This window comes from Pichia kudriavzevii, chromosome 1 (genome assembly GCF_003054445.1).
Source record: "Pichia kudriavzevii chromosome 1, complete sequence".
NCBI classification, from domain to species: Eukaryota; Fungi; Ascomycota; class Pichiomycetes; order Pichiales; family Pichiaceae; genus Pichia; species Pichia kudriavzevii.
This window is the reverse complement of record NC_042506.1, coordinates 2,706,353-2,725,703: the sequence shown is the minus strand read 5'-3', so window position 1 is coordinate 2,725,703 and position 19,351 is coordinate 2,706,353. Positions and strand designations below refer to the sequence as shown.

Sequence of the window (19,351 nt, the reverse complement as noted above, 5' to 3'; positions counted from 1 at the left end):
CGGCAACTTTAAGAGGTTTTTTTAGACTTCCTAAGTTTTTTTTTTTTTTCATATCCCCCTCCATAGAAAAAATGGAAACCAAAAATTTGCCCTTCTATTGCTTGTGTCCATGAATCTTTCTCGCTCTTTAGTTACCTCTTTCGGTAATTCCACGGGTTTGACTACACCTTAAGTACAGCTTTCAGCATCATCGGTTGCTTCAAGAACTTGATGAAGATCCTCACTGCAGACCGTTTGCATATTCACTGTGGGTATCCACTTCTTTACGGGCAAAGTACGGATAAACATGACCAATTCTGCATAGGAAGAGTGTTCGCTGTAGGCTACTGGTATACGTCTATAAGGAACAACACCATCACGAATTTCATCTCTCTTCACGTTATTGAAACCTGTGTCGTACCTTTTGTACGTTGCCTCCTCAGTATGTGGATCAGAATCGGGCGAAACAGTATAACCGTAGGTCCAACCAGTTGGCTGAACAACAAGAATCGATCTGTAGGCAGAACTGTACTTCTTGAGATATTCCTTCATCAAGTCTTTCCTCAACTTCTGCATTGGTAATAAATGCACACCACACTCAACGGCCTTGTTTTCGTCACACTCTAAAATATCTTCTAGCTCATTCCATTCAAATAGTTTCATCATTGCATACTTTTCTTTGCTACAATAAACCTTGGTATTTAACCCTTTCGCAATTCCTAATGCAACACGTTCCTTTCCTATAGAATATGTTCCAATGACTACTAAAAATTCCTTAACTTCATGGATATCCTTCTTTCTGAAAAAATCAACAATTCGTTGTTGTTGGCTCTTATGTGATTTACACTTACTTTTAATCCAATCACTAGTGTATCTTATCACATCGCTTTGATCAGGAAAACTGTACTTCGGATTGAAGTAGGTGGTATCCAAGTAACATCGATCAAAGCCGCTAGGGTATATATTCTTCAATTCTTCAACCATTTTCATATTGGCACGAAAATCTCCGCAATGCAAATATTTGAATGATTTTGTCTTTAACACAAATATTCCTGCACCAGGACAATGATTAGCATCAAACACCGACACTTTTATATCCTTCAGTTTAGGAATGGTGTATTCCTTCCCGTATTCCGGAACAACAAACATTTTTTCAATAGGGAACTTAAACTTATGCTGTACCAATCTTGCTGTTATTGGGGTACATATTATCAAACTGCCATTATTCCATGATTTACAAAGCCCTCCATAATGATCAGAATGAAAATGTGTTAGCAAATACACTGATATATCGTCCCTAGGTGCATAACAAAAGGCATCGACGGCAATTATCTCATTTGAATCGGGAAATCGTAATATTTTAACAAGGGGAATATCTGGTTTAGGTTTAGCAGTTCGTTTTTTTCTTGGTTTACCATCATTTTTTGTATTGTCAGTCTCTATTTTCACTTCTGTCGATTTGGTCACACGCATCCTCTTGGATGCAGCGGATACATCACCAGACTCTTGTTTTCCGGGTATAATTATGTTTGAGGTATCTATACATTGGTTTGCGTGTGTTATTCGATCAGTGATATCAATTCCAGACATGTTGATGCTACAAATAGGGCATATTATATCAAGCTTACTATGGACAAACTCCTCCGATTCAAACTTGACCTGAATCTCAGATTTAACATCTTCATTTTTCTTGGTTATCATATTATCATTTCTCTGATAAACATGCGCATCCTTTTTTTTGGTAAAATGAAAGTCCAGTATTGATCTTTGCCTTGACATATATTTCAAAATAGTCAGAGTACAAACAATTTATAGTCCCAAGGAAAAACGGAAGAGAAAAAGAAACGGGAAAGAATCAAGAAAATCATAATGAGAAATTGGTAATTTCAAATGGGGGCTCGTGAGCGGAAGCAAGAATTTTTGAGAAAATTGACTAAAGTAAACTTATTTAAAATACACCTTTTTGTGGAAACCAGTGTGATTTAAAAATAATGGAATGAAATACTCATAACATTTATGAATATATAAGTAAGCTATAAATGCTCAATGCTATTAAGGGGCTTTTTTGAATATCTATATAGTGCATTTGTATATGCCGTTTAATTTTTTCTTTATTTTTAGGGGAAAATTTGCAATAAAACAAAGTAAAGGGGTATACTTTTATTCAAGTTGAGTTATGCTGTATAAGGCACGTTCTTGGGCCGGAGTTGATGTTCACCAACGAGACTATCAAAGTACCAAGAGCAACTAAACCAATTGTTAGTGATATCCAAAGTTGGATCACAGGAACATCTATTTTCTGCTCTAGTTTCTAAATCTTGGGGGCATTGCAAATAGGGGTCGTGTTGATACCCTATATCTGCAAACCTCTTGATGGCAGGATGCTTGAGAATTGTGGACAGTATCAATGTACGTACGGGTGCATCGCCCCATCTCTCGTAATAGAATCCATTTCTTTTTTCAAGTTCTTTGAAGAGTCTCATGTATTCGTCACTCCTGAAAACATTCAAATTTCCTATTTCAAAATTAGTCCAGAAATGACACAAATTGTAGCTATGGTTGGAATCGTCATAAAAGAATCTTGAGTAGTTGTCATCTGAGCTCAGGAGATTTGTTTGATTTGTGTTTTCTAAAGCTTTATAAAAGGAGGGGAATAAGGAGGGAATAGTTTTCGGGTATTCTAATAATGAAATGGTAAATCCATAATCGTGTTGGTTGTCTATCATGTACTTGAAAATATCGTAATTGACATCGCAGTATAATTTAACACCTGGTTCAACTCTCCAGAAATAGTCATATTCCATCAGTAGCTCACTCCATTGGAAGTATCCCGACTCAAACCTGCACATGTTTCTGTAACTCTTCGAATCTGCATAAGGGTAAGCGCCCTCTGGGTCGTTCAGTACACTATTGATGTTGAAGTCCATAAGGGAAACATCAATGTGACTCGGTGTGGACCAGACGTGTTTGGGAATAGTTCCGAATTTTGCAGCTCCGGAGACTGCCTTGGTAACCATGGTTTTGAAATCTTCTGAAAAGGGCTCGTCGTTTAAGAAAACCCAATCATAATGGTAGTTCTTGTTAAACCTTGCCTCATAGTTGACAATTGTGTCCACCATTTCATTGAGATCAGAATTCCTGCACAGCGTGTAAAGAGTGGAATTTGTCCTCCCCTGTGGAGAGTCGGGAACGCGTACGTCCCGTGCACCCACCGAACCAGAGCAACCCACCAATAATAACAGGTAAAGCCAAACCAAAGAAGGTTCAAATAGAGAAGTTCCCCTGTGGCTTGGGAAAAAATGCATCACTTTAGCTATTGTAGGAAGGTGATATCTAAAGGAGGAACTTGTATGGGAATGTCAGAGACAAAGACGGTGACGGGAGCAGAAGGGGAAATAGAAAGAAGTCCTACAGTAGAGAGAACCGTGGCAATGTAATAAGAGTGTCCGTATGCATTGAGGTTGTACTTTATGTGTCTTGGTGGAAGTACCAGTGGAAAATGAGGCATCCGATGTTCGAGGTTTGTGGAATTCATTATTACAGTCGTCATAGTCATGAAAATAAGCTTGACATAAATATACAGACACCTGAATATCCTCATGCAAGTCGGAATGGGGTGAAGAATTATTATTTCTTTTCTTGCAGGTTTCCCAAATATGTTTTCTCCTTCTAGACGTGTTTAACTGCATCTCGTTTTTCACCCCCTAGTGCACACATAGCTTGCTTGTGTTGTATCCAAAACACCCTGATGCTAAGTGGCAACATCAAAACTTAAACTGTAGTATCATTTAAACCACACTCAATGCCATCTGTGCTTCTTCGAGAGGCTTCTCCTGTTAAGCTTTCTCTTTTACATGCAGGGAAATATACGGTACCTTTTCCCAAAGAGGAAATTAACAGCGGAGGAAGCGCCAATTCCGCCTATACAGAAATTAAAAAATGCGCCATGTTTTCCAAATCTAATATTGGGGCCATTTCGCGCCTGTGTGAAAAACAAAGAACAAAATTTTGCTTTTGCAATTTTTGTATGGTTCCGGCCACTGACGGTATATCAAAAGCACCTTTACCTTATTTTTTTTTTAATTTGCTTTGATTTGTTATTTTTGCTATTTTTGCTATTTTTGTTATTTTTGTTATTTTTGTTATTTTTGTTATTTTTGTTATTTTTATATATTTTTATATATTTTTACACATTTTTACACATTTTTATATATTTTTACACATTTTTATATATTTTTATATATTTTTCTGGTGATCCGAGCCAGCTAAAGAGACAAAGACATCAAGTGACAACCGGAAAAGACCGTACCCGATAATGTCGATGCATTCAAACAAAATTAAAACTCTCTATCAGAGAATCCCCCTATGGAAACAATTGTATTATAAATGGAGATCAATTAGGGGGGTCCCCCTGAGAAAGAAGTTCTTTGTTGGTTACGATTTGGAGGCAAATACGTATTGGGAGTTCTATCTTGACCGCCAACAGACGAGACCACGCAGGCTTGTTGAGCCATACAAACCACAGCCCCTCTTGTTTGACTACTTCAACAAACTTCCGATTCAATGGACACAATGGTTGAGATATACGAGGCGTGTACCTCCCACCATTGAGGAGATTCTAAAAGACGAGGAACGGATAAGGAACTTACAAGCATTGAGTCAGTTTAAAGAACACGAACAAACATATAACAAACACTTGCAACAGGAGAAAATCCATCAAAACCTCCAAAAGGAACTACATAAACTGGAAGAGAAGGAGGATAAGAACCGGCATGACGATGCCGTTAACGCTGCCAGATTCATGCAGAAGTCCGGTTATGATTTGAATGAAACCATTCAACATCAAGAGGTAAAGGAAAAGCCAAACACTAAACTTGACAGAGACGCATCATCATTGGCCCACGATCCATGGAAAAGAGCAGATACTTCGGACCACCCACAAGAAGCTACAATGACGCCAAGAAGGTGATATGTTTTTTTTGTTTCTTTATGCGTTGACACCTCTACTTATCTTGTCTTATAGTTATGTACACATATAGATAAATATCTGAATCTGAGTTATGTATGCAAATTGATCCATCCACTGTGTAGCAGAGCCAGTATACATTTGCAGAGAAATGTCTATGTACAATCTCGTTTCTAGATCAGGAAAATTCGCGTTGCATCAATTGCACTCGAATCAAGCAAAAAAAAAAAAAAAAAACAGACAAAGATGGAAAACATCAACAGACAAAGTTGAAGAGTGGCTCGTCAACTTTTTCTTTATAGCTTTTTCCTCTAAAAAAAAACCATTCTTTGAAATTTACTTCTTCTCATAAGAGCAACTAACAACTGTCTTGACACGGGAGCACAGATACTAACAGATGGATCTTCCAAAGGACCTACGGCATTTGTTTTTGGAATGGATGCAAGCTGAGCATCTTAGACATTGTCAGAACAACTCTCGAATGGCACACACTTACACCAATGCAATGAAAAGTCTGCGTCAATGTTCTACAATGGTTGAGCATCCACAGCAGCTCATAAGTTTGAAGTACATTGGGGAGAAAATAGTAGCGTTGATGGAGAAGAAGCTTTCGGAATACTGTGAGGATATGGGATACGAATATCCCCAACTGCCAGAATCAATTTTGGAGAAACAACGAGAGAAGGAACAGAAGGAGAGGGAGAAAGCTGAAAAGGCTGCAAAGAAGAAAAGAAAGGTGAATGAGGCTGGTTCGGACGATACCGATTGCGGTGGTAGTCATGATGATGGGGTAGGAAATGACAAGAGAAGAAGGAAAAAAACTACGAAACGATATATTCCTGCTATGAATTCGGGTGGTTATGCGATAATGCTAGCCTTATATTATCATGATAAGCGAGGGACGGGACTAACAAAGAATGATATAATCAAATTTGCGTCACCATTATGCTCATCTTCATTCACACCGTCCCCTAACGTAGGAAACTTTTATACTGCATTTTCTAGCATGAAGACGTTGATCAATAGGGAATATGTTTCAGTGGAAGGATCGCCCAAACATTACTATTTAACTGATGAGGGGAAAGAAGTTGCTGAGTCACTAAGTAGAATTAGTGATGCAGCACCCATATCAAGTCGAACTAACGATCAGGATTCATCGTCGTTTCTTGACCCTAATGAATCCAATATTTCTCTACCTCGGTCAAGTGCAATTAACAGGTCCTTTTCAGAGCCTACAAATTCAAATAGGATCAACCCATTAACAAGCAGCTCGCCTCAAGTTCATAAGACGCAGAAAATTACAACATCGAGTCCTTTCCATGGCAATTCATTGAGTGACCTATCACGGAATAGACGAGGATTGCCTGACTCTACAACAACAACTACAACACAGCAACACCGCAACGATACCCCTACAAAATGTAAATCAGCATATCAATTGTGGAAAAAAGGCAGTTACAAAATCAAGTTTATTTTGGATAATAGGGAAGTGTTCTCCAAAACAGAGCGTGATTATTTCGCAAGAAGGTTAAGAGGTTTAGGGATAAATCTAGAAGTTAGGGCTTTACCTGTTGGTGATGGTATGTGGGTTGCAGTAAATAAGAGGACCAAGCAAGAGAGTACGCTAGACTTCATTTTTGAGCGTAAGAGATTGGATGATTTGGTCGGATCTATTACTGACGGCAGATACAGGGAACAGAAACAGAGGTTGGAGAAAACCGGAATGAAGAGGGTATTTTATATAGTCGAAGAAGCAGTAGCTTCGGATATATCCAAATTTGCAGACGCAATCAAAACTACCATTTCAATGAATACCACATATTCTGGCTTCCATACCAAGATAACCAAGAATGCCGAGGAGACGTTGAAGCTGATTGTCGATCTGACGAACCGAATCACTAGAATACATCGAAACAAAACGTTGCTAGTTCTTGAGCCCAGAGATATCAATACTCAGGGTGAATACCAGAAGCTCTTGGACGCCGTGCGAATGGACTATGGGGACGAGGAGAAGGAGGTGGTTTACAGTTACAGCTCCTTCACAGAGATCATGGGCAAATCTGCAATGACTAATGTAAAGGAGATGTTTGTGCGGTTGCTCATGTGCACAAAAGGTGTTGGCCTAGACAAGGCCAGTGCCATTCAGCAGCACTTCAAAATTCCACGCAATTTGATCGAGTCGTTCCAAAGGGCCCACCCAATGGAGAGATGTCCCATCTTAATCAAAGAAGCTCTACGTGATGAAATAGGCCCTCGTAAAGTGGGGAAAGCATTAAGTGAGAAACTTGCAACTATTTGGTGCTCCCAATGCGTCGGTAAAAGTATCCAAGAATAGACCATTTTGACAGGTCTGCATTTTGACAATGAGCAATTGTGCGAGAAACGCGCTGTTTTCATTTTTGTATTTTCCATTCCTTGTTGATTTGTTTTTTTTTCTTTTTTTTTTTTTTTCTTTCCTATGGAGGCTAGTTCCGTTCGGGCCCAAAATTAGGATTTTGCATTTATTAGTCCATCAACTTATATTAAGTAATTAGGGGTTTAAAATTACTCTTGGTGTCCCCCTTTTTTTTTTCTACTTTTTGTTTTAACTCCATCCTACCCTGTCTTTACAAGAGTACAATACTACAGGACTCTTAGAAGACATATACCCCTCTCTTTTAAGCTTCCAGGATGCTATTTCTAAGGAAGTCTGTGGTTGTGAAGATCTCTGTATTTGGGATCATTTCATTGTTATTACTTGCATTATTTTCATACCATACGGAGAAAATACAAACTTCGTATGGTACAATCAAGGAGAGTGTCACTAATCTAAAACCCAAGATTGGTTCGATGAAGGAAAACATTGGAAGTTATGTATCCAATGATAAGGCCTATAATGATGCAGTTGAGAGTGAATTAACGCATGAATTAGATGAGGAAAATGGCAATTTGCTTGAAGATAATGGTGACGAAGTGATTAAATATATCAATACATTGGCATTGGAAGATGACAAGCTTGTTAGGCGTAGCCAGTACTTTCATAAAATTTTCAAGCTAATATCTAAATTTAAGCCAATTTTGGAACCACTAGATACTTATTTAAGTGATAAGATCTCAGTTCAATCAGTTGATGGATTTGACGAACCTGCATTTACAAAGGAACAATTGGAGAAATACTTGGTTGTCAATAGGAAAGATGTTGATGATTTACAAGAAAACCTAAATTTTTATATTAGTAACATGACTGAAATTGGCGAGTATCCGGAAAATATATATGAAAAGGGGACAAACGGTATTGTCTATGTGGGTGGTGAAAAATACTCGTGGTTGACGTTGATGTCGATAATGAATATAAGGGAAGTAGGGTCCGAATTACCAATTGAAGTTTTGATTCCCAATAGAGAAGAGTATGAGTTTGGGTTCTGCAAAGATATTCTACCAAAGTATAATGCAAAATGTATCTATTTACCAAAATTGGTTGGATTGAACGTCTTCAATGAATATCATTTCAAAGGTTACCAATTTAAGAGTTTGGCTATTGCATTATCCAGTTTTGAAAATATCCTATTATTAGATGCAGACAACTCGCCCTTGGTCAATCCAGATTATCTATTTACTTCAAAAGTCTTCCAGGATAATGGACTGGTTCTCTGGCCTGATTTTTGGAAACGTACAACACATCCAGCGTTTTATGAAATTGCGGGATTTGATATCGATTTAACTAGAAGACGTGACTTTGGTTATAAGGAATACGGCGAACATGTGAAAAAACTCTGCAAGGACGATGAAGTCTTGTTCCATCAATTAGAAGGCACGCTACCGGATCCTTCGACTGAATCGGGACAAGTCTTATTCTCGAAGAGCAAACATTTTAAGACGATTCTACTTTCACTCTACTTGAATTCTTATGGCCCAGATTATTACTATCCCTTATTATCACAAGGTGCTGGTGGCGAAGGTGACAAGGAAACATTCATAGCGGCAGCTCATATACTCGAGGAGCACTATTATACTGTTAAAAAACACGTTATCGCTTTGGGTAGATTCAGAGACGGTGAATTTAAAGGATCTGCGATGGGACAGTTCAATGCTGTAGAAGATTATGATATTTTTGAGAGATATCAAGGGTCCAATGAGGAAGTTGACGAAGAGCCTGGACTGTTATTTGTCCATGCAAATTTCCCCAAGCTTGATCCTTGGGAGTTGTATCAAAATGATGTCATTATCGACAAATCAAAGAATGAACGGAATAGATTATTTGGTGTTGAGTTTATTGATAGGGTTGGATACGATTTCGAATTGAAAACTTGGGAAAATATGAAGCAGTTACTCTGTGACGAAACTTTAGAGTTTGCTACTTTTAAGAATCATGATGTCACAACGAAGCAAGTATGCGACGAAGTTTTGTTGCAATTGGAATACCTCAGATCAACATCCAAAAATGTATAATATGATAATAATAATAATAATAGTAATAATAATAATAATAATAATAAATCTCTAAGTAGCAGTACTTCTATACAACAACAAAAGGAATGCTTGGATAAAAGCCGTTTTTTTACACCTTCTCTAGTCTTTATTTTTATTTTTTTAATTCGTTAAACTATATACTACTATGTGGAAGCTATAAGTGTATCTTATATTAAATTCATTACGTTGATCTATGTTTGATTTATTTCTTATCGGATAAGAAGGCGACACCTGGCAATTCCTTACCTTCTAACAATTCAAGAGATGCACCACCACCAGTGGAGACGTGGGATAATTTATCAGCTGCACCGAATTTCTTAGCGACAGTAGCGGTATCACCACCACCAATGATAACAGTGTTACCTGCTTGGGAAGATTTCACACAAGCATCTAACATTGCCTTTGTACCATTAGAGAAAGCATCGAATTCAAAGACACCTGGTGGACCGTTCCAGACAATGGTCTTTGCTTGGCCAATGGCATTAGTGAATAACTCTCTGGTTTTAACGCCAGCATCAAGACCCATCCAGCCATCTGGAACACCATCTTCTGCGTTAGCTGTAGAGGTTGCAGCATCTGGAGCAAACTTATCTGCAGTGATGTAATCAACAGGCAAAAAGACCTTGACGTTGTTCTTCTTTGCCTTTTCCATCAATTTAGGAACAATCTCTGCACCATCCTTATCGAATAAGGAATCACCAATTGACTTACCGTTCAAAACCTTGTTGAAGGTGAAAGCCATACCACCACCAATGATCAACATATCAACCTTGTCCAACAAGTTGTCAATCAATTGAATCTTATCTGAAACCTTTGCACCACCAAGAATAGCCAAGAAAGGTCTGACCGGGTTTTCCAATGCCTTGGAGAAGTATTCCAATTCCTTGGCCATCAAGAAACCAGATGCTCTCTCTGGCAATTCGAAACCAACCATAGAAGAGTGGGCTCTGTGTGCAGTACCAAAGGCATCATTGACGTAAACGTCTGCCAATGCAGTCAATTGCTTTCTGAACTTCTCAACAGCAGCCTTATCTGCCTTGACCTTACCCTCAGCGGTCTTCTTTGAACCTTCCTCCTCAATGTGGAATCTCAAGTTCTCCAACAAAATGACAGAACCTTCTGGAGATTCTGCAGCAGCCTTCTCAACTTCTGGACCAACACAGTCGTTCAAGAAAATAACCTTTCTCTTTAATAGTGTTTCCAATTCTGCAGCAACTGGCTTTAACGAAAATTTAGGATTAGCCTCACCATTTGGTCTGCCCAAGTGGGAAGCAAGAACAACGTATCTTGGCTTGTGTTCAAGAACATATTCAATTGTTGGAAGAGCAGCAACAATTCTTTGGTTGTTTGTGATCTTGTCGCCATCTAATGGGACATTGAAGTCGACTCTAATAAAGACTCTCTTGCCTGCAATTGAGAGGTCTTTCACGGAAAGCTTGTTTGCTAAAGACATTGTTGTTGTTGTTGTCGTTGTTTTTGTTTTTGTTGTGTTAGTATAACGTGTATAATTAACAGTGGTTGATTCTATACTGTTAAATCGGAAGAAACGGCAAACAAATCCTCTCAGCAACATCAACTGGCAAAAGACAAAACCCGCCTTTTATAGACTCCCCGGAGTGTCGAAATATGACTTCCCGGCAACGAGTTCTCCGGGTGGGGTGATAGCGGGTCCTTTCGCTACCTATTTTTCGCCCCCCCCCCCCCCCATCCTCCATCCTCCATGCCCCATACTCCATGCCCCCTCGAGGATTTACAGTGGGGGCCTCACTTCTCGCGGACTCTCTTCCAGAAATTGCACGATTACCCAATATGGTCCTTCAGGAGTGACACAACCTGAAAGGTGGCGGCGCAAAATGTATTGGCAGAGCCTATTGGTGGAGCCTATTAGGAGCAGCTATAGTAAAGAGGAGTAGTAGACAGTAGTAGACAATAGTAGGGAGTAGTTGAAGGGTGTCAATTTTGAATATCGTGAGTGCATTAACTAACTATAGAAGCTAAGTAGCATAAATAAATAAATATAAATATAAATATAGATATAAATGTAGGTGTGTAAACGTGGACATTGATGTTGCCGTTGCAGCAAATATTGGCGTGGAGACAGACACGTATATTACGTGTGCATGCTCCTAGAGAATTTCAGAGTCCCAATGTAGGACTCTGAGTTGCCATGGCATTCAGCACATCTAGTTCAAGGAGGAAGCACCAGTAATAATATCAACCAATTCGTTAGTAATGACGGCTTGTCTGGTTCTGTTGTATAAGATGGAGTATTTGTTGATCATATCACCGGCATTCTTGGATGCATTTTCCATGGCGTTTCTTCTAGCGGAAATTTCACTGGCATAACCTTCAGCCATACCTGCAAAAATAGCATTGGTTAATGCAACCTTAGCCAAAACTGCAGTGGTTTCATTGTCATCTTCAATATCGAAAACAGACAATTTAGAAGATGCTTCAATGGAAGCTTGAGAAAAAATGTTTGCAGCAGATGGTTCAAAGGAAACAGATGATGTGAACTTGTTATACAAGACAACAACCTTATCGTAATCACCTAACTTGGTCAATTCATCAACAATTAATGAAGCTTCATAAAAGGATGGACTTTCTTTACCAACACCATTGAATGACATAATCAACTTGTCTGCATTACTTCTTAAAACTTGAACTTTTTGTTTATCACCAATGGTCACAACATCTGCATTAGGATATTCTGCAAGTGCAGCTCTAGTCTTCTTACCCATTTGAGAATGGATGGAACCACATAGACCCTTATCGGAAGTGATTGCAATGATTAAAGTTCTATCGGAACCTTCTGGTGCTTCAGTCTCAGCAGTCTTGAAGAAATCCAAATCGGAAGTTTGGTAGACTCTAGAAGAACCCATAACTTTTTGTGCCTTACCTAATCTAGTAGATGCAACAATCTTCATAGTCTTGGTAATTTTTTCAATGTTCTTGATAGACTTCAATCTCATTTCAATTTCTCTAAGAGTGGCATAGTTTCTGGAACTATAATAAACAAAAATAAAAAATTAATAATTATATTAATAAAAATGTGTTAGTACTCTGTAATTATTACTGTTATTGCTGCCAAAATTCTTACTCTTGTACAACTCATGGCTGAAGTAGGTTGGATAGAATCATCTCTTCTTCGATCTTCTTCCTCGCTTTCTTGCTCCTTCTTGTGGAAACATCTCTCCCCTTCAACATAAATGGCAAAAAGGACCAATTACTAGAGACTTGGAATCGAATAGGTCATAAATTCGGAAAAATAAAGCAGTTTCTCTCCTCCCAACCTCTTTCCACTATAATAGACTCGTCATTTCCGACTGAAAATCAAACATACCTTGCTTGTGCAGACGCACGAACGACTTGTTGAGCACCAATTCTGAGCATTTTGATGGAATGTGAGTACACTAGCTGTTAACTCTTAATAGTCTAACAAAGAATATCTGTTGCCACAACGACTCCCACCGCTGTACACACTTCACTTTTCTCTCTTCCTCTCTTTCTCACTCACTATTGGAGAATGAAAAAAACCACAGTGCGACAACCTGCAAATTCGGTCAACGGGGGGCAGAAACGAGTGCGCGCGTTTTCATTGGCTAACAAAGACCTTCGCCATGTGCGGTCGATCGTCGCGGTCTTTTCACATTGTAGACAGAGTTTACTAACTTTACATTGCTTTATAGTTTATCACAAATTATATTCAGGCCAATTTATATGATAGTACTTTATAGAATGTAGTAGTATAAGTGAGGAGGGGAGGACCATCAGTTGCCTTCTTTCCACCCTAGTGCTTCAAGCTCGGCACGTACAGTAGGCTCTGTCTTGATCTTAAGGACCTGCGTGTCTTCTAAATGTTCGTTGTTCTCCTGTTTGACCTTCAATGCTTCAATGGCACGTAGCTTCTTTAACAAATTACGAATCTTCTTCTCCTCAATGGAAAAGACGCCACCAACAACTAAGGAGTCGTTGGACGCATTCGGTGCACCCTTGTTGTCCCCCCTTGTAGCTGAAGAGGATGATGCTACATTGGCACTACCTGCTGGTGAAGCAGACGCCTCTTCTTTCTTCTTCTCTCTCTTTCTTCTATTCTTTTGAGCTGCTTTACTTTCACTACCTGCGTTGTTGCCCACTGGTGGCTTCCCGATCAACCCGACAACAGAGCTTCTATTCAAATAACCATTTTGTTTCTGTTCTTCTAGATCGGCCAATGATCTGCCCGTGCCAGTGCCACTATTTGAATTTCTGGCATGTGGCGGTCTGTAAGCACCCTTTTTGACGGTGTTTGTGGTGTTCTTGGACTGTTTCGACAAATACTCCAAAGCACTCGAATGTTGTTCGCAATCCAACTTGTCTGCCTTTGAAACTGAAATTGGCGGAAAATCAGTCAATGGCTGGTATCTCCAATCGATACTGTTCAACTCGTTGAATGACTTGAAATAAACCAAAGTACCATTGAAGTACCAAATTTTGACACTATTATCAACTCTCAACCTAGGTGACGTAGTTGCTGTTAAAATGAATCTACCATCTGGTGACCACTTACAAACACTTGTGTTTGACGCTTGGAATGACACGACCTTATTAAACTTGTTTTGTCTATCCAATATGTCAACATCACCTGGCAAATTACCAAAACCTGCAACTAAGATATATTTAGCATGAGGTGAGTAGAGGATGGTATTTCTTGATGCCTTTGGTAAGGAGTGGATTGCATTACCCCTCGAATCAAAAAAAGTGGTAACAGCAGGCATAAATCCATAAATGACGGCAAATTCTCTCGATGTTGGCGACCATGTAGTTTCGTGAATTGGGCCTTCGTTGGGCAAATTAATTTTTTGGACAAATAAACCCGAAATATCCAGCAAATATAATTGAGTTTCACCATAATAGGATTTGTTGGTCGAATCAACATCTGTTGAAACCAAAGCTAATAATGACGTACCAAGAGAATTCCATTTGAAGTTACACGACTCACCTTTAAAGAACTGTTTCTGAGATACGGGGTTCTTCATATTTGGCAATGAAAATACTTTGATATGAGCAGGATTACCCTTTGCTGCAGGTATAAAGACAGCAACCGAAGGAACCTTACCTGGTGAAAGTTGGAAACTTTCAATCTTACCAAACTCCTTAAGGTCGAGTATATATGAAGCTTTAGTAAAATCGGTCGACACGATATCCTTTGCAATTTTGAAAAAATTCAATGAGTAAGGGTTTCTGAAAAACGACACGATGGATTCATCGGCGGTGAACTGTGGTATCCAGCCATTTTGAGTTTTGTTTAAGAAAGAATGCAAGATTTTGTAGGAAGGATTCGATTGGTCATCCAAGTTGATGTTTATAATATTGACGTTTTTCAGGTAATTCCCATCATTATCCTTTGTGAGTTTTGACCAAGTGGTGATGAAATTACCATTTGGAGACACGTTAAATTCAAAGATGTCTGGGATTTCTATTTTGAAAAGTAAACCACCAGTCACAGTGTCCACAATTTGGATGCCCTCAGGCAAGGTGTACATGAAACCTCTACCATTTGCAACGTAAGCGGCGCAACGTGAATCCTTTGAATCATTTGGAGGAGTGAAGTTAGGCAGACTTTGAAAAAGTGGTTCTGCTTGGATGAGTTCGACAGTTTTCGGCTGGCGGCAGAAAAACTGGGGGACTTTGCTTGTATCTATCGACATTGTTAATCTCAGAAGTATATAAGGAAGGGAGTGAGGGGACGAGCCAAGGAAGAAGAAAGAAGCAAACAGATGAGGAGGGAGCTACACGTTATACGCAACTTGAATGATCAAATTTGCATGAAATGTTTGAATTTGGACGTCGAGAAAAAAAAAATAAAAAGCCAAGTTTAAACATGTACGATGAAATAACTCGAATGTGAGTTAAGGTTTAGCGGGAGGCAAGAGGTTGACATATGGAAGTAGGGATCTATGGAGGAAGGTGCATAAACGTGAGATTTAACAGTTGTCTCTCTTAATCATTGTAATAGTGTATAGGAGACAAGAAAGGCTCATCCTGGGTCAATGGAGTTGCAAATCAGTGGAGAGCGCACTTATCATTAGGAGAAAATAAATAAGTTATTGGATAAATAGAATACGATATACAGGTTACAAATGAATGGAGAGCTGTACTATACTTACTCGTAGATCCAACCGTACATTTCAGCCTTGTAGTCGACCAATTCCTCCTTCTTGAACCATAAAGCGATTTCCTTTTCAGCATTTTCAACAGAATCAGAACCGTGGATAATGTTTCTGCCCATGTCCAATGCAAAGTCACCTCTGATGGTACCTGGAGCAGATTGCAATGGGTTGGTAGCACCCAACAAAGCTCTACCTTGCTTGACAACATCTTTACCTTCCCAAACAGTAGCCAAAACTGGACCAGAGGTCATGTAAGATAAAAGAGATGGGAAGAAAGGCTTGGATTGTAAATCAGCGTAATGTTCTCTCAACAATTCTTCGTTAGCAAGGGTCAACTTAATACCGACTAACTTGAAACCCTTTTGAGAAAATCTTCTCAAGACTTCTGGGAAGATGCCTCTTTGGACACCATCTGGCTTGACTGCAATAAAGGTTCTTTCGGTGTTAGACATTATAACTATGAGGTTAGGTCTACTCTACTGAAAACAAAAAAGAGAGATAAGAGAAGAAAAATAAGAACAAAAAAGAACAGAAAAGAAAAGAAGAGAAGAGAAAGTGGATGAACCAAAGAAACCAGTGAGTTGTAGAGAAAAAAAAAAGTATTGAAATAGCTGGCACGATCAACCAATGTTCACCTCCTTGAAATACGAATGGAAAAGTGGCCACTTTTAAATCGGTGAAATTGAAAAAAAAAAAAAAAAAAAAAAAGTGTGCACGCGAGAAAAGAAAAGGAAAGAGGGAAAAACCAAACAAACAGAAATGCCCGGAAAATCCTCCTACATTTTTTTTTTCTACCCCTGTGTACGGGTGTTTTGGAAGAAGGCATTGAGATTTCTGTTTTTTTTTTCTAGAGGGGAGAGGAGAGGCCTCAATTTTTTCTTTTTTTTTTTTTTTTCATTTTCCCATTTCATTGGAGAGACTGTTATTGTACTTTTGAGTTGTGTCCTCTACTGAAGTGCACGTTAGCCATCAATAATTTGAGCAAGTGCCGTTATACAATGGAGAGCGGCTTGGACATAAGGACACCGTCGCCACAGAAGCAAAACCCACTCAAGAGAGTGCCGTCCACGCCTGCAGACAGACTGTTTCAAGAGAGAGTACGTCGTCGTTTCCAGAGCAGCACCAATAATAATAACAATAATAATGACAATAATAATAACAATAATAATAAAGATATAAATAACAACGGCAATAACGGCAATAACTACAGAGAAAGAACAATTTCTCTTCAGAGGAAACAGCTGAGCCGCCTCCAACAATGTGTTGCCTTTCTTGAAAAGGAGAGGAGGCTCATATCTGAAAGTAGGTGAATAAGGGAAGGAGGATTCCCCCATTGGGTGGGGTGTGTTGGTGTTGTGCACATATACCTTGCAAGAGCACACGCCACCGCTATACAATGGACGACATTGGGTCTACGGCAGCCACAGTTGATGACAACGAGGGAGAGCACCAAACAGATGTAGAGACTGTGACTCAAAACAACCTTGAATTGTCCATTTGTTCCCCCCACTATAATCCACCAACAATTGAACCGGTTTTGTCAATCCACACGCTACTTACTGGAATGCTACCAGATTCTGATAACGAAATTCACAATGATCCAAACTTTGTAGACTTTATCAAGTTCCATAACAAAGTAAATTCCCTGTTCCCGACCAAGACTGACCCATTGGCTCATCCGGAGAAACCGATACCTCTTTCAGACATCCCCAAGTACAACTGGGACATTCTATCGTACACCTTTGAATACGTTTACAGGTTATACAGAGAGGAAATCTCCAGTATTTTAACAGAGTTTGATAATTTGGATATTAAGAGATCCATTTGGCAAGAATCTGCCTTCAGAATAGACGCTGAGAGAGCGTCAAAGAAATTCAAGAAACTCGAAACATGGATCTCAAACCAAGACTCGTACTTGCATGCATCTAGTAAAGACCTCTCTACAGGTGTGCAGAACATACGAGACACTCTTGCCAAACTAGACCAACTCTCTTCACACATTGCAAATTCATCCACTCTATGAAACTCCGTTGATAATATTATAACGCGATTTGTTTTTTTTTGTTTTTTTTTTGTTTTTTTGATACCAATTCCTTGCTTGATCTTTTTCTAACATAGATTATTTTTTATGTCTTCGTATTATATTGTTGTATACCGTAGCTATATCTATATATGTATCGACATACATACTAATCATCTTTGCTATTGATCCTTTTATCTGTTTTTTCTTGTTCTTTTTGTTACTAGTGGTGCTAACATCTATACATACAAATACATAGGACCAATACATTTGTGTTTCCATTGTCCCAACTCTTGCCTAGAATGTCCCAGATATCGGCGGTGCTTGAAGAATCCTCCCTCAATGGTTATCTAGATGGAATCCTAAATACAATTCTGTTTATGCGTTTGTTGGATCCCATTGATACAGACTTCAGTTTCAGCCATTTCTTGAAAACTAACTACCCTTCTACCCGCTCCTCACAGATTAAACTCCCAACGTGTGCAATTGAAGCATCCAGCTGGATAAACGAGTGCATTTCAGAAATTCACTCAAATATAACACCAATTGAAGCAAATAATTTGACAGATGCAGTTCATTCAATAGATTCTTTGTTTGCGAAAGTGTTGTTGTCGTTGAAATTTTACGTTGATGATACAGACAACAACCACAGGTCAAAACGCTGTGAATCCTGGCTAATTGATTTGGATATTTTGAGAGACCAATTCTCATCGTCCTTCTTTGACAGAGAAAAAATGGATACATTGAAGTCTAACAAATCGATTAATTTCAACAACCTTAACTCCAACTCTTTACTATACCTATCACTGAACCCGTCTTTTCGTCAGGATTTCTTGAACGATCTGTTCCAGTCGAATATCTCCCAGATCATTCAATACGTGGATTCCCATCGAGAAAACGTGCCCATCTTCAAATCCACAAAATCGCCATTTTTACTGGACTACAAAATTGTGGCAACTTCTTCGATTTACACAAATCCTTTGGACATAGAAGACTTGGCCTCCTCGTTCCCTGGACTTGATAGCAACGAAAGTATAGAGGTTTTATCGTCCCTTGAATATGACAAGCAAAAGAATGAGGCTTCTACAGCGGACGATTTATGGAAGAATGGTTACAATATCATTAGAAAAATTCTTGATAAATAGTCATAAGAACAACAGGCATTAGCTAATAGAAAAGAACAAAAGAAACGGTTGAACGAATAAAAACTAGAAAAACACACAAAGTCCCAAAGGAATAATTAAAACTTCAGATCTCATCCCTCAACTTGCCTTCACCTGATACTAATATACAATCGTTATTAGAAATAACGGAATCTTTTGATACTCCCAGTTTCTCAATGACATACTTGACCACTTTGGAATCGAAACTACCAGGTTGGAACCATATACTGGCAATCTTATCAGCGTTTCGTTTCTCTAAAACTTCCTTGAACATCTCAAAGCTAACTTGTGGAGGCGTAACCACACTCACACCAATTGGTTCATCGCTTATACTCAAATCTTCAATATACTTATTCAAAGTAGGGTACGCCTTCACTCCCTCGACTTCTTCGGCACTAGGGTTTATGGGTTTCACTGGTAATTTATGATTGATATACCACCTGAGTATCTTATTACCAAACTTCCCTCTGTTGGTTGATGCTCCTAAAACGGCGTATTTTCTCCCCGGTGCAAAGAACATTTTCCCTTGTATTTATAAGATCTCTTGGAATGCAAGTGGAGAAGAACGTTAGGATGAGGCAGAGCTATTCCACTCAAGTAACAGAAAACCCAAATTATTTGA

General features: G+C 38.9%; 12 protein-coding genes across 12 annotated transcripts; 5 read left to right on the top strand and 7 right to left on the bottom strand.

The window, feature by feature from the left end:
- Nucleotides 1–168: 168 nt before the first annotated feature.
- Nucleotides 169–1,758, bottom strand: C5L36_0A12530 (uncharacterized protein; the record flags this gene model as incomplete). The annotated part of the gene is made up of 1 exon (XM_029464295.1): nt 169–1,758. The coding sequence occupies one exon, from the start codon at nt 1,756–1,758 to the stop codon at nt 169–171; it is 1,590 nt and encodes a 529-aa protein (XP_029320154.1).
- A 395-nt stretch (nt 1,759–2,153) lies between these two features.
- On the bottom strand, nt 2,154–3,284 carry C5L36_0A12520 (uncharacterized protein; the record flags this gene model as incomplete). The annotated part of the gene is made up of 1 exon (XM_029464294.1): nt 2,154–3,284. One exon carries the CDS (start codon nt 3,282–3,284, stop codon nt 2,154–2,156), a length of 1,131 nt encoding a protein of 376 aa, XP_029320153.1.
- A 1,010-nt stretch (nt 3,285–4,294) lies between these two features.
- Nucleotides 4,295–4,948, top strand: C5L36_0A12510 (uncharacterized protein; the record flags this gene model as incomplete). The annotated part of the gene is made up of 1 exon (XM_029464293.1): nt 4,295–4,948. The coding sequence occupies one exon, from the start codon at nt 4,295–4,297 to the stop codon at nt 4,946–4,948; it is 654 nt and encodes a 217-aa protein (XP_029320152.1).
- A 394-nt stretch (nt 4,949–5,342) lies between these two features.
- C5L36_0A12500 (uncharacterized protein) lies at nt 5,343–7,280 on the top strand (the record flags this gene model as incomplete). Its single annotated transcript, XM_029464292.1, has 1 exon — nt 5,343–7,280. The coding sequence occupies one exon, from the start codon at nt 5,343–5,345 to the stop codon at nt 7,278–7,280; it is 1,938 nt and encodes a 645-aa protein (XP_029320151.1).
- A 335-nt stretch (nt 7,281–7,615) lies between these two features.
- On the top strand, nt 7,616–9,373 carry C5L36_0A12490 (uncharacterized protein; the record flags this gene model as incomplete). The annotated part of the gene is made up of 1 exon (XM_029464291.1): nt 7,616–9,373. The coding sequence occupies one exon, from the start codon at nt 7,616–7,618 to the stop codon at nt 9,371–9,373; it is 1,758 nt and encodes a 585-aa protein (XP_029320150.1).
- Nucleotides 9,374–9,596: 223 nt separating this feature from the next.
- C5L36_0A12480 (uncharacterized protein) lies at nt 9,597–10,967 on the bottom strand (the record flags this gene model as incomplete). The annotated part of the gene is made up of 1 exon (XM_029464290.1): nt 9,597–10,967. The coding sequence occupies one exon, from the start codon at nt 10,965–10,967 to the stop codon at nt 9,597–9,599; it is 1,371 nt and encodes a 456-aa protein (XP_029320149.1).
- Nucleotides 10,968–11,577: 610 nt separating this feature from the next.
- Nucleotides 11,578–12,787, bottom strand: C5L36_0A12470 (uncharacterized protein; the record flags this gene model as incomplete). The annotated part of the gene is made up of 2 exons (XM_029464289.1): nt 11,578–12,400; nt 12,738–12,787. 2 exons carry the CDS (start codon nt 12,785–12,787, stop codon nt 11,578–11,580), a joined length of 873 nt encoding a protein of 290 aa, XP_029320148.1.
- Nucleotides 12,788–13,164: 377 nt separating this feature from the next.
- C5L36_0A12460 (uncharacterized protein) lies at nt 13,165–15,084 on the bottom strand (the record flags this gene model as incomplete). Its single annotated transcript, XM_029464288.1, has 1 exon — nt 13,165–15,084. One exon carries the CDS (start codon nt 15,082–15,084, stop codon nt 13,165–13,167), a length of 1,920 nt encoding a protein of 639 aa, XP_029320147.1.
- A 455-nt stretch (nt 15,085–15,539) lies between these two features.
- Nucleotides 15,540–15,998, bottom strand: C5L36_0A12450 (uncharacterized protein; the record flags this gene model as incomplete). Its single annotated transcript, XM_029464286.1, has 1 exon — nt 15,540–15,998. The coding sequence occupies one exon, from the start codon at nt 15,996–15,998 to the stop codon at nt 15,540–15,542; it is 459 nt and encodes a 152-aa protein (XP_029320146.1).
- A 944-nt stretch (nt 15,999–16,942) lies between these two features.
- On the top strand, nt 16,943–17,569 carry C5L36_0A12440 (uncharacterized protein; the record flags this gene model as incomplete). Its single annotated transcript, XM_029464285.1, has 1 exon — nt 16,943–17,569. The coding sequence occupies one exon, from the start codon at nt 16,943–16,945 to the stop codon at nt 17,567–17,569; it is 627 nt and encodes a 208-aa protein (XP_029320145.1).
- A 299-nt stretch (nt 17,570–17,868) lies between these two features.
- Nucleotides 17,869–18,711, top strand: C5L36_0A12430 (uncharacterized protein; the record flags this gene model as incomplete). The annotated part of the gene is made up of 1 exon (XM_029464284.1): nt 17,869–18,711. One exon carries the CDS (start codon nt 17,869–17,871, stop codon nt 18,709–18,711), a length of 843 nt encoding a protein of 280 aa, XP_029320144.1.
- A 103-nt stretch (nt 18,712–18,814) lies between these two features.
- Nucleotides 18,815–19,249, bottom strand: C5L36_0A12420 (uncharacterized protein; the record flags this gene model as incomplete). Its single annotated transcript, XM_029464283.1, has 1 exon — nt 18,815–19,249. One exon carries the CDS (start codon nt 19,247–19,249, stop codon nt 18,815–18,817), a length of 435 nt encoding a protein of 144 aa, XP_029320143.1.
- Nucleotides 19,250–19,351: the final 102 nt, after the last annotated feature.